General features: G+C 43.0%; 1 protein-coding gene across 8 annotated transcripts in view; it reads left to right on the top strand.

Annotated features, from left to right (window-relative positions):
* KLHL3 (kelch like family member 3) overlaps positions 1–14,240 on the top strand; it is a 275,618-nt gene that overhangs the window by 245,286 nt on the left and 16,092 nt on the right. For 7 of the 8 annotated variants that reach the window (XR_009214256.1, XM_058441229.1, XM_058441228.1 and 4 more), the window contains 4 exons: positions 4,777–4,894; positions 5,601–5,798; positions 7,356–7,457; positions 10,588–10,716. Coding sequence is in view for 7 of the 8 variants with exons in the window: in XM_058441229.1 (XP_058297212.1) it covers positions 4,777–4,894; positions 5,601–5,798; positions 7,356–7,457; positions 10,588–10,716 (547 nt within the window). In the remaining variant the exon portion in view is untranslated. The remainder of the gene's footprint in view (positions 1–4,776; positions 4,895–5,600; positions 5,799–7,355; positions 7,458–10,587; positions 10,717–14,240) is intronic. The other variant, XM_032157975.2, reaches the window with a different exon arrangement.

Here is a 14,240-nt window from a genome sequence, read left to right as displayed (position 1 = left end):
CAGTATTTTAGAATAGTTTGAGAATAACTGGTATTAGTTCTTCTTTAAATGTTTGATATAATTCAGCAGTGAAACTATCAGGTTCTGGGCTTTTCTTTGATAGCAGACTTTTTATTAGTGATTCAATCTTGTTGCTTGTTATTGGTCTGTTTGGGTTTTCTGTTTCTTCATGATTCTATATTGGTTGGTTGTATGTGTCCAGGAAAAATTAAAAATAGAACTACCATGTGACCCTGCAATCCCATACTGGGTATGCATCCAAAGGAAATTAAATCAGCATGTCGAAGAGATATCTGTACTCTCATGTTTATTTCAGCAGTATTCACAATAGCCAAAAAACAGCATCAACCTAAGTGCCTATCAACAGATGAATGGATTTTAAAATGAGGTATATATACTATTCAACTATAAAAAGGCCGGGCACAGTGGCTCATGCTTGTAATCCCAGCACTTTGGGAGGCTGAGGCGAGTGGATCACCTTAGGTCAGGAGTTCGAGACCAGCCTGGCCAACATGGTGAAACCCCATCTTTACTAAAAATGCAAAAAATTAGCCAGGTGTGGTGGTGGGCACCTGTAATCTCAGCTACTTGGGAGGCTGAGGCAGGAGAATTGCTTGAACCCGAGAGGTGGAGGTTGCAGTGAACCAAGATTGTGCCATTGCACTTCAGCCTTGGTGACAGAGCGAGACTCTGTCTAAAAAGTTAAATAAATAAAAAGGTGAAATCCTGTCATTTGTGACAATGTGGATGAACCTGGAGGACATTATGTTAAGTGAAATAACCCAGGTATAGAAAGACAAACACCACGTGATTTCACTTATATATGAAATATAAAACAGAGAAACTCGTAGAAGTAGAGAGCAGAATAGTGGTTATCAGAGGCTGGGGAAGGGAGGAGGGAGGGGAGATTGGGCTGATCAATGGATACTATGTTACTGTTAGATAGGAGGAATACCTTCTGGAGTTCTATTACACAGTAGGGTGACTATAGTTAACAATAATGTATTGTATATTTCAAAATAGCTAGAAGAGAGGGTTTTGAATGTTCTTACCACAAAGAAATAATAAGTGTTTGAGATGGTAGGTATGCTGATTACCCTGATTTGATCATCACCCAATGTATGCATGTATCCAAACATCACACTGTACCCCAAAAATATGTGTACCTATTATGTGCCAACTAAAAATAAAACAAATTGAGTTTCCTATGCCTATGAGAGAAGCATATGTATACCTGCTCTTCCTGCTGCCTTGAGCTACCTCTGAAACTGATGGTCCTATCCCACAAAACCTCATAATTCCTTTTCCCAGATAGTTGTACAAGTTTTGTATGTTTAAAGTTATCTCTTACCAGTGGTTTTATGAGCTCAAAGCCAAGTTTGTTTTGAAAACCTTATCTTGTATTCTTTTTTTTTTTTTTTTTTTGAGACAGGGTCTCACTCTGTTGCCCAGACTGGAGTGCAGTGGCGTTGCAATCACAACTCACTGCAGCCTCAAATTCCTGGGCTCAGGTGATTCTGCCACCTCAGCCTTCCAAGTAGCTGGGACTACAGGCATGCACCACTACACCCAGCTAGTTTTTTTTGTGTTTTTTGTAGAGACGGGGTTTCACCATGTTGCCCAGGCTGGTCTTGAGCTTCTGGACTCAAGAGATCCACCCGCCTCTGCCACCTAAAGTACTGGGATTACAGGCGTGAGCCACTGCACCTAGCTGTCATGTATCATTTTTGTATTTCTACTCAGGCTTTACTTTAACATTAAAAAATTAGCATTTCTGTAATACTATTTCTGTGAAAATTCTCAGAGATGAGTGGTAGATTTTCTCCAATATGAATGTACCCTCTACTTCCCTGGTGGGAGATAGTTTCTGGGGCATGGTGAGGGTTCCTGAAAACTTTGCCTTTTTTTTTTTTTAATTTACAAAAGAAGCTGGATAGCTTATGCCAAGTATAAGCAAACTTTCTTTTGGTGGTCGAGTCAAAAGATGGGAAAAGCTCTCACTTTCTCTTTTTATTTTCCTTGCTTTTTCCTCACTGTCTCCAGAATTTTAATCTGGTGTTCCAACATATTTTAACTAAAGAAAATGACGTTCTAGTTTAGTTTCTTTTTTCATTTTTAAAAACTCTGTATTATTTGTTTAACTCCTTGCATGTGCTATTTACTTTTTATTCATGTATTCTTTATTCCAAATAAACACTTGAGCCCTCACTTTTACCTGGCAACATAAGTATATGGAGTTATCTTGGTGACCGAGGCAGATACATTTTCTGCCCGGGCAGGGCTCACTGTCTTGAGGTGCAAAAGACAAGTCACCGATGGTCCAGCATAATGCAGAACACACAGGGCAGGTGAAATCTCAGAGGATGGATGTGTAGTTCTGACTTGGAGGCCAGGGAAGTCCATTTGTAGGAAATAACATGTAAACTGAGACCTGAAAGATAAGCAGATGTTAAGGCAGAGTGCTCAGAGATGGGAAGAAGATTTCGAGTCAGGGAATAGCATGTGGGAGGGTGTGGGTGCCTGAAGTCCTTGCAGAAAGAAAACTTAAAACTGCATTTATTCTCACTCAGCTTCAGAAATCAGATTTCAAAGAAAATCCTTGCAGTATTTTCCTTCAGTTTAGCTTTACCAACTCAAAACCAGAAAGACAATGCAAGTTCTGGGCATATTTACGAACACGTCATTCTGCCCTTGAAGAGTAGGTTAGGCATTGTCTGGAGTTTGCCAAGGGGCTGTGTTCATTAACATCCCCCTTGAACTGTTCATGGATGCCTGTCTAAGCAAAGAATTACAGATGGGAAGTAATGTAGAATTCATCTTTACTCTGAAAAAGGCTACTCTTGACACAGGGCAGTGTCAAGTTTCTGTCTGGAAGCAGCAGCAGCAGCAGCTCAAGGCTGGGTTTTGTGTCCTGGGTTGCTTTGGAATGCTTTAGAAGTCAGAACTGATTTCTGAATTTTTGAACACTGGTCACCCACTTTTGGTGACAGCCAGCTATGGACTAAGTCTGCTGACCAGTGACCACCCACATGGCAGTGGGTGAGCCTTTTCTGGAATATTGGGGAATAAATGATTGATCTATAGTAATGGTGGTGAGCTCTGGTTTTGCCTCCCATATGGTGGGAAGTGTTCACTTGAGGGATGTGCCCTTGCGAGTTCACACAGATTTTGATGGGCACTTCTCTCCCCAAAAATACATCATGGGGAAGTAAAAAGCACTATGATAATTCATAATGGCAAAAGTTGTTCATGGCATATCATCAGGAAATCCATACAGAGCATGGATTAAAAAGGTGGTTCTCAAAGTATGAACCCTAGAGTGGCAGCAGCAGCAGCACCTGGGAACTTGTTAGAAAGGCAGCCTCTGGGCTCCACTCCAGATCCACTGAATCACACTCTGGGGATAGGGCCCAGCAGCTTGTGTTTTCACAAGTCCTCTAGGTGATTCTGATGTATGCTTAAGTTTGAGAACCACTGGGTAAATAAGACAAGCTACAGGTAATGATCAAATGAATTTGCTGGTTGTGACTTCCACCCTTTCTTCCACTCAAGAAAGCATATTGGAATGCCACTGAGAGTGACATCATTGTGGGGACAGCTATGAATTTGCACACGTTTATTAAAATATGTAAACTATAGGTAACTGGTACTTTAATTTTTATTTATTAATAACATGTGACCAAAGTCACAGCAGTGATACCACAGTTGAGTACTGCAGTTCTATTAACCTAACCAGAGCAGTAGTTTTCATTGTGTTTGACCATGCCCTTGCAATACAAAATGCATTTAAATTGCTATCCAGAAGACACATGTAAGTGTGTATAACCAAAACAACTATTTCATGAAATAATATTCTTATTATCATATTTTCTGTGCTTTTAAAAATATATATGCTGGTCATAATCCATTAAATTGATTTCATGACCTACTAATGGAACGTGACCTGTGTTTTGACAAACATAGATGCAGCAATCTGTGTTTGCTTGGATCCTGTCTCTAGAGCAGGAGTTTGCGGGGTGGCTGGCCTCACCGTCTGTCAGGTAGACTTGGGTTTCAGTCTCTGCCTACACTCTTAGCTGTGTGACCTTGGGCCACTTACATGTGTTCTCTGAGCTTTACTTTCCTATCTGTCAATGTGGATGATGATATCTACCTCACAGGTGTGGTGACAAGTAAATGACAACACATTTCACATGGTGCCTAGCAGTGGTAGCTACTACCTTACTTGTGGAAATAGGACCGCTAGCACTAGTTTTCAGAACATCATCAGTTTAATAACTTTTGTTATAAACACCTCACAGGAGTTTTTCACAATTTTTTTCTATACTGCAGTGCGTAAGTGCACCCTACATTCTAGGCATTCAGAAATACTTTTCAATAATACTTTAAAAAATACATCCAAATTCTGCACTCTTTTTCAAAGTATATTCAAGTTTGTTTTGATATAAGATTTAGCACCCCCCATTCCCAATCTTGAGGGCACTGAGATTACAGATGATGCCCTACGCGGCTTCACGTACCCACAAGATAGCCCCGAGTGGGGCATTTGGGAAACAGAACTTATGATTGTGTTTCTGTGGGAAGATGCTTGTTAGACTTTTCTTGAATACTCATACCTGTTGGTGACCAGGAACAACATCCCCATGTATGTAGCTCTGTAAACTGGCATCTCAGGTCATCCACACACCCTGGGCGATAAGCCATGTGGAAGTGCCAGGGATACCATAAATCCAGATTTTGGGGTGACCCCGCTAATGTCCACTTGTCTCTCTGGAGGTCATGATTGTGGTTGGCGGCCAGGCACCCAAGGCAATCCGAAGTGTGGAGTGCTATGATTTCGAGGAGGACCGGTGGGATCAGATTGCTGAGCTTCCCTCCAGAAGATGCAGAGCAGGTGAGCAGCCTCCCAGTTCTGCAAGCTGTTTTTCCCCTGCTGGTCCCCACTCCGTGCCAGAAGTCGTGAGCTACTCCTTGTTTCCTCAAGCATCTGTGCATTTCAGGCTCCCATTCTTTTCCTTCCTGCACAGTTTTTTTTTTTTTTTGGTTGTTGTTGTTTTAAGACAGAGTCTTTCTCTGTCACCCAGGTTGGAGTGCAGTGTCATGATCTCAGCTCACTGTAACCTCCACCTCCTGGGTTCAAGTGATTCTCTCACCTCAGCCTTCCAAGTAGCTGGGATTACAGGCATGCACCACCATGCCCGGCTAATTTTTGCATTTTTAGTAGAGACGGGTTTCACCATTTTGGCCAGGCTGGTCTTGAACTCCTGACCTCAGGTGATCCACCCGCCTTGGCTTCCCAAAGTACTGGAATTACAGGCGTGAGCTACCACGCCCGGCCACTTGCACAGTTTTTGGCTCTTTTGTGGTCATTTCTTATGAGCTTGGGGAGTTAAAGCTGATTCAAATACTTACTTGAATCAGACAAAATTAGAAAAGCAAGTAGGAAAGAAATCCAGTGAATCCCATAATAACTGCCAAATACCTGAAGTATCTTCGGTGGTGGCTTTTCCTGTGTCTGTCTTGCTCCTCCATTGTCATTCATCAACATGAGCAGTCATGCGCCTGACCTGACCTTGATATCTCGGTTTCCTGTGCCTCAGGTGTGGTGTTCATGGCTGGCCACGTGTATGCCGTGGGAGGGTTTAATGGCTCACTGCGGGTGCGGACAGTGGATGTGTATGACGGCGTGAAGGACCAGTGGACGTCCATTGCCAGCATGCAGGAGCGCCGGAGCACACTGGGCGCAGCGGTGCTCAATGACTTGCTCTACGCGGTGGGAGGCTTTGATGGCAGTACTGGTAGGTTCAGGGTGTGTTCCCAACCCCTGCTAGCCTGGGACACATTCTCCATGCAACCCTGTTTTATTCAGCCAGTTCTGGACCAACTTTCTGTCCATTTGTAGCTACTGCCCCAGGGACATACCCACTCTTCTTCCTCGTCCAGCTTTCGGGGGAAGAGCCAGGCCTTCTTCCAGACAGAATATGTAACTGCCCATGTACTAGGCTTTCTAGGACTCAGAAGAGTCCCTTTCCTACTTTCCAGTGTCTGGGAACCTATTTACTCAGAAGATGAGACTTAGAAGGAGAGCATGCTTAGCTAGGGGGTGCCCCAGGCCTCCAGTTTGAACCCTTTGCTAGACAGATGAGGGAGCTGAGTTCAGCACTTGGAAGAGACTTGGCTCAGGTCATGCAGTGGGCCAGGCTGCCCATTTTTTCTGTTGCCCTTTCTACTACCCTACTGAAGCTTTGCCAGGCTTTTTCACCATAGGCGAGCCTCCTTGCCTCTGGACTCTATCTAGCTTCAAAATTTCAACCCAAAACCATTAGTTGACATAAACTCAGAGAGGTGATCTCATCTCTGCTCATACTGCCAGGTAGATGTCTCCGCAGACAGTAGCTCTATTAAACTAATATGATATTCTGTGGCCCCCAGGGAGGTAAAAAGCAGTATTTTTTGCTTTGCTGAATTTTTATTTATGTCTTCACAATTTGGGGACCTTTCTCAGCCTTCTCTTTGCCTCACTTATATAATTCCAGGATCTTTAGCCCCTCTGGAGGCTGCCTTTAGTGAGTGGAACGAAGAGAACGAAAGGGTAGTGGTGCATTGTTTCTTTTGGGAATTACTTTTCGCTATAAGTAGAGAACCTGATTAAACTCTGTCTTAAAACATGAGGGATTTTGCTTTACTCATGAAACAAGAAGCCTAGAGGTTAGCAGTTGCTGAGTTGATCCAGTAACTCATGGACATTGAGGCCACATTCTTTAAGATTCTCTTGGCCTTTTTCTCATGATCATGAGATGGCTATTATACCTCCAGCCAACACATTTGTGTTCCAGGTAGCAAGAATCAAAAAGGGGAATGGTATCTATATCAGAAAAGCAAAGGCTGTTTCTGAAATCCCCATAGACTTCTGCTTAGGTCTCATTGACTTGGTCACCCCTAGCTGCGAGGAAGTCTTGGAAAGCAAGTGTTTAGCTTTCCACTGCTAAGATAGAGGAAGCTGGGGGAAAGGGGACTGGAATAGGTGTTCAGTGAGGCTACCTCAGGTGACTACTTGGAATCAAAGTATCCCACTCTGCGGTTTTTATGACCTACGTTTGCCATGCATTTCAGACACATCCCTTGTCCTTTCACAGTCCACTCTGTGAGTCAAGTCTTAATAGTCCCCTCAGGTAGACACTGCAGATGTGTTTCAGGGAGTTGCCACAGGCCTCATGGTGATGCAGAGGTGGCACTGAGCCATACATTTAGGTTTCCAGCCCCTGCATTTGGACTCCTCCCCCATCCTCACTGCTTCTCACACAGCAGGGTGAGGCCTGGTGCCACGGAAGTCTCATGAGTCTCTTGTCTCCCAGGCCTAGCATCGGTGGAAGCCTACAGCTACAAGACCAACGAGTGGTTCTTTGTGGCCCCGATGAACACGCGGCGGAGCAGTGTGGGTGTGGGCGTTGTGGAGGGTAAGGAGGCGGCAGTGGCCAGTGACCAGGCCTACCCGGCCCACGGGCCTTGTCCTGGGTCCAGCATCATGCTTGGTGCTTCCTCTACCGTGTTTTTTTTCCTGAGATCACTCCTCTGGGTTAGGTACTATTATCCTGATTTAGCGGATGAGGAAAGTTGAGACTCAGAGAGGTGGTGGAGCTCCTGGCCCAAGGCTGCTAAGTGTTGGAGCTGGGCTGGGGGAGTAGCAGGAGCCTAGAGGGGAAATGCCGGCCTGTGGTTTGGCCCCGTGTCAATAGCTCTGCTAGAAGTTGGGGACGGGAAGGGAGTAGGGAATCCATAGTCGGCATATAACGCAGGAGGATAATGTAGTGGAGTGAGAGTTAAATGTGCTTAATTAATTTTGTCCTCATATTCATATGTTGAACATTAATAGAACTGTGAGTGAGGTAGGTACCTCTTCTTAGGTCTGATGACTCTCTGCAGGGCAGGCTGGTGATCGAGTCCAGTTCTAGTCAGGAAAGCTGTGTAGGGTAAGGTAGGAGGGAGTGGTAAGGTCTAGGGCCTCGTCAGATGGTACACTTTTGTTTGTAAAAAAAACTCTCATTTCTAGTCTCTTGTTTTGTTTGCAAAACCCTTGTGAAGGGGATAGGCAGGACTCAGATTTTCTTCATCCTCCAGATGTCCCACATTCCGATGACAGTAAATAACACAGCCTGTCCTTGAACCGAGGTCTTCTGACTCTTAAGCCGGTATTTGTTCCACTGTGCTATGCTCCTTCAGAATGCTGACAAATGCCAGTAGGTAGGAGTTCTGTAAATATGTGTGAATTCAGTGTACCAAAGCATAGAATATTACTTGAACTAAAATGTTGTCATTTGCAGGACAACACTGATTCATCAACCTGTAGTAATGTGGGAATTTAGATGGAATATCTGTTCATTCAGACATGTGTGCAGACATTCCATCTGTCATGTACACACTCAAAAATACACATGCAAACACAAATGTGCCCTGGGGTGAGTGTAACATCCAGTGAGTTAGACATTAATAGAAAGATTCTTTTCTCACACTGTATTTCTCAGTCTGCACTGGTATTGTGTAATTTAAGTTTTCATTTAAAGGTGTACTATTCTAACATACTAAATAAGTCATCTTTGTGAGGGCAAGGATTTTGTCCTCCTACCAAGGTAAATTGTATCTTGCAATTTCATTCTCTTGGTGGAAGAGAAATTGATTTGTCTGCCAAGTGTAAGTGCTTTGTCTAGCCACCTTCTCATTTCTTCTCTTGTTCCTTAGCCAGGAATATCAAACAATAGAGTAGGGGTTAAAAATAGCAAATCCCTGTTAATAGACTCAAGGAGGAACCTTGAGTGCATATTTTTTCAGCTGATGCAGATGGAATGGTTGATGGGGGTTAGAAGAGGTGCCATAATGGTGGTAATTTAAAATACTCCCCTTGACAAACGCTTTTGTGAGCATGTTCTGTATGTGGAAGAAGTGCTGTCTTGTAGCACGCCCTGTTGACGTGGAAGACAGGCTGGGAATTTGTTTCTTCTGCCCCTCCTGAATCTGAAGCTCTTTCAGCTGTGGACACCCTGGGGCAGCAGAGTTCAATTTACAGCTGTTGTGAGAATGTTGAGGGAGGAACTTAAGTGGACTCTGTCTGCTTCACCGTGGCCTTGAAGAGACAGCTCGCCACACTGTCTGGCTTCCTCTCCTGCCTCTCATCATCTCATTACCATGGCGATACAGTTTGAATGACACTGAAAAAAAAATGGAGGAAATCACAATAATTTGCTACTGGCTGCCTCGAAGAATACCTATTTAGGAAAAGACTATGTGGATTGGAGTGTAGACAGAAGCTCCCAAGAGAGCGGAGAGTGTGCTATCGAGATTTCGCATCTGAACCAGCACACACCATACAAGTAGCCTGGACCCTGGAAGAGCTGCTTAGTCAGGTTTTTAAAAAATTTTGACTTTGGTGAGTGCAGAACTGAGGAGGATGTGTTTCTTTCTTTTAGATGGGTCAATTGAGAGGACCCTGGGGCAGGAAACAAAGCCAGGCTCGATGATGATAGAAGAAAAACATTTTTATATTTGACAGTACAGCAGTAGTTCTGGTAGCAGAGTATATAGGTTTGAGCCTGACAAACTTTCTAACTTAAAATAATTGCAGATTTTCAAATACTAGTAGTATTCTTGGTGTCTGTCCATCAAGAAAGCACATATGACCAAAAAATCTACTGAGTAAGTAATCCTGTTAAATAGATTTGCATTTGGTGATATTTATTTAGTCTACAGCTACTGTGACTCCTCCCCCTGTTCCCACAGAAGATACCATCCCATTGCATTTTAAGACTAAATTTTAAACCCAAAATGTTTGAATTTCTGCTTTGGGATAGCTCAGATGCCAAATTTTTCCTCCTGTGTCCAACCTCACTCTCAGCCCTCAGCCCCCAGTCCCAGGCAGAAATGATGCTCTTGGGTAGCAGCTTAATGGTATTTTAATTTAAAAGTAGATGGCAGCACCTCAGGGCTCTTGTGCATGGCTCAAGAGATCACAGGGTAGTCTGCAGAAAAATTCCAGCCACCCTGGCCCACAATGTACAGAGAACCCTCCATTCACACACTCTGCCTGCCAGGGTTGTGGAAGGGGTAGAGACAATGGCTAAGACAGGTTTTGGGTTCTCATTGAATAATATTTTTCCATATTTACTTCATCTGCTATGTCAAGCCTTTAGCCAGAAAGGTGGTCTGCCTGCCTATAGCTGGGGGCCTTCTAGCTTTCCATCTATCTGGCGCTGGTGTCTTGTTCTAGAGAAAATTTAACCTAATTCATCAGCAAGATTATATTGAGCCCCAGTGGTGCCAGGCCATAGCTTTGTGCTGGGTATTTGGGGGTACTTATTTAGAAAGAGGTTCAGTGTTTGCTTCTAAGGAGCTCATGGCTTAAGAGCAAGTAGAATGTGTGAAGAAATGTGAAGGATGCTTTGCTTGGTTGAGGAGTAAGTTGGTGGTCCCCTGGAGAAAGAGGGAACAGAATTCTGAGGTAAGGGTGCCCCAGTTGGTTGCAAACAGGGTTTCAGCTGAGCTCTGGTTTCATGCCAGTATCCCTGGCACCACACTCAGCCACTTTGTCTGTTGCAGGGAAGCTGTATGCTGTTGGGGGTTATGATGGAGCTTCCCGCCAGTGTCTGAGCACTGTGGAGCAGTACAACCCAGCGACCAATGAATGGATATACGTGGCGGACATGAGCACCCGCCGCAGTGGCGCAGGTATGGGAGAACCTCAGGGTGCTGGCTGTGTCTGATTTGCTCACAAGTGGGTCTTTAAATTTTTTTTGTTTTATTTTAGATTCAGAGGGTACATGTGCAGGTTTGTTACATGGATATATTGCATAATGGTCGGGTTTGGGCTTCTAGTGTACCCATCACCCAAATAGTGACCATTGTACCCAATGGGTAACTTTTCAACCTTCACCCTCCTCCCAGCCTTATCCCTTTTGGAATCCCCAGTGTCTATTGTTCTCATCTTTATGTCCATGTATACCCGTTATTTAGCCTGTACATATAAGTTATAACATGCAGTATTTGATTTTCTGTTTCTGGGTTATCTCAGGATTATGGCCTCCAGCTCCATCCATGTTGCTGCAAAGGACATGATTTCACTCTTTTTTTGGCTATATAAGATTCTGTGGTGTATACATACTATATTTTCTTTGATCAGCCATTGATGGATACTTAGATTGATTATATGACTTTGCTGTAGTCAGTAGTGCTGCTTTAAACATAACAACTGTACATGTCTTTTTAATATAATGATTTCTTTTCCTTTGCATAGGTACCCAGTAGTGGGATTGCTGGGTCAAATGGTAGTTATATTTTGAGTTCTTCGAGAAATCCCCATACTGTTTTTCCATAGTGATTGTATTAATTTATATTTCCACAACAGTGTATAAGCATACCCTTTTCTCTGCAACCATGCTAAAGTCTTTTTTTTTTTTTTTTTTTTTTGAGATGGAGTCTTGCTTTGTTGCCCAGGCTAGAGTGCAGTGGCACCATCTCAGCTCAGCTCACTGCAAGCTCTGCCTCCCGGGTTCACACCATTCTCCTGCCTCAGCCTCCCGAGTAGCTGGGACTATAGGCACCCACCACCATGCCCGGCTAATTTTTGTATTTGTAGTAGAGATGGGGTTTCACCATGTTAGCCAGGATGGTCTTAGTCTCCTGACCTCATGATCCACCTGCCTCGGCCTCCCAAAGTGCTGGGATTGCAGGCGTGAGCCACTGCACCCGGCCTTTTTTGACTTTTTAATAATAGCCATCTGACAAGTGTAAGATGATATCTCATTGTGGTTTTAATCTTCATTTTTCCGATGATTATGATGTTAAGCATTTTTTCATATGATTATTGGCCACTGGCATGCCTTATTTTGAGAAATGTCTGTATGTATATTCTTTGCCTGCTTTTTAATGGGGTTGTTTTTTCCTCGTTGAGTTGTTGGAGTTCCTTGTATATTCTGGACATTAGTCCTTTGTTGGGGGGCATAATTTGCAAATATTTTCTTCCATTCTGTAGGTTGACTGTTTACTCTGTTGATTGTTTCTTATGTTGTGCAGAAGCTTTTTTTTGTTGTTTAATTAAGTCCCATTTGTCTATTTTTCTTTTTGTTGCACTTTCCGTTTGGCATCTTAGTCATGAATTCTTTGCCTAGGCCAATGCCCAGAGGAGTTTTTCCTAGGTTTTCTTCTAGGACTTTTATAGTTTCAGGTCTTATATTTAAGTCTTTAATCCATCTTCAGTTAATTTTTGTATATGGTAAGAGATAGAGGTCTAGTTTCATTCTTCTGTATGTGGCTAGCCACATACAGCACCATTTATTGAATAGAGAGTCTTTTCCCCATTGTTTTATTTTTGTCAACTTTTTTGAAGATCAGCTTGTTATAGGTATGTGGCTTTGTTTCTGGGTTCTCTATTCTGTTCCATTGATCTCTGTGTCTATTTTTGGTACCAGCACCATGCTGTTTTAGTTACTATAGCCTTGTAATATAATTTGAAGTCAAGTAATGTGATACTTCTGGCTTTGTTCTTTTTGGTTAAGATTGGCTTTGGCTATTCAGGCTCTTTTTTGGTTCTGCATGAACTTTAGGATTGTTTTTTCTAATTCTATGAAGAATGATGTTGATAGTTTGATAGGAATTGTGTTGAATCTGTAGATTCCTTCAGGGAATATGGCCATTTTAATGATATTGATTCTTCCAATCCATGAGTGTGGGATGTTTTTCCAGTTGTTTGTGTAATCTGTGATTTCTTTAATCAGTCACGAGTGGGTATTGGTTCAACAACTTAACATTTTATTTTACCTCCTCCTTCTTTCGTTTTGCTGTATATAATCCTACTAGCACCTTTGCAGCTAGACACAGTACTTTATAAGTTAACCTTTCCTGGGGGATCACTAGAGAATGGGTGAGATAATACGCTCCTCCTCATCATCCCTTATGTTTCTATGAAGGTGTTTATATCTTTTAAAAATGAAGGCTTACTATGTGCCAGTCACTGTCCTAACAAGTACTTTTTATGCCTCAATCCATTTAATCCTCACTGCAGCCCTACAAGGTGGATACAATATGAATTCCACTTATCAGATTTAGAAAGAAAGTCTGCCAGTGGTTGAGTAATTTGCCCAAGGTCATATAATTAGTAATGCTGACTCCAGAGTTAGCTTTTCAAATCCCTAAATTATCAGTCCTATAACTCTGAAGTAGTAGGACAAGTCTTCAGTTGACAAAGCTGAGCTTGCCTGTCTGGGATTGAAAGCCAAGCTATTAGTGTTCATGTCTGGAGATAACTTATGTCCCCCACTCCCACTTTTCCTAACTTCAACCTATTCCCCAACATGCGAAGAAAATGACTTTTCAAAAGGTTTTCCACTTCTACTTCTTGTCAGAAAACCAGAAGCTCTATGATCCTTTGGGATTTTTTAGGAAGCGGAGCAACAGCCCCTTCTCCCCTGCTTTGTCTTCCCATCCATTGTCTCAGAGGCCCAAAGGGAAGGGTCTGAGGGCAGACAGAGGCATCAGTCCACTGGCTCTTTACTGCTGGTTCCTGTGGTCAGTGGTGACTGATTACCAATCTGATCCTGGCGGGAAGGCTGTGTGACTTCTGAGAAGGGAAGCCACATTCCTGCAATGTTATTCCTTTCTCTCTCTCTCTCTCTTTTTTTTTTTTTTGTACTTTTGGAGATTGAGTTGTGATCTCATTTTATAGTACCAAACATATGACCACTTCCTCAACATTCTTTAAAAAGTATGCGATTTTAATATTTTTAAAGAGCCTTTGTGTGCTCACTGGTTTCAAAAATAAAATCTGCATGATTCCATTTAAGAAGTTTTTGTGTTTGGAGTGCTATTTTTAGGGAATTTTTGTCTCTGCTGATTCTGACAGGTTGGCCCTTCCTGAATGTGGAGCCATTGCCTGGAAGTCAGGAGGCCCGGGACTTGGTGCTGGGTCCTATGTCATTTGCCATATGACCTTCATTGGGCAAATCCCTTCCCTTATTCTGGCCTCTAATTCCTTATATGTGAAATGAGTGGGTTGTAGGGTTGTAGTAGATGTTCCCTAAGAACCAAGTCAATCCACAAATCCCATGTTTCTTCTCCCGTCATAAACCTCTTTCGGAAATTTTGGTTTCTAAAGTTTTGGTAGAGTCTTCGTACTCCCTAGAAATCCTCTGTTGTGACTTAAGGGGTGAGAGCTCAGCATGCCTGGGGCAGCACACCCTGAGATGCGTGACTGCTCC

This window comes from Hylobates moloch, unplaced genomic scaffold, assembly GCF_009828535.3.
Source record: "Hylobates moloch isolate HMO894 unplaced genomic scaffold, HMol_V3 SCAFFOLD_6, whole genome shotgun sequence".
Lineage (NCBI taxonomy): Eukaryota > Metazoa > Chordata > Mammalia > Primates > Hylobatidae > Hylobates > Hylobates moloch.
Note: the sequence above shows the minus strand (reverse complement) of the source record. Positions and strands in the feature narration are given on the sequence as shown.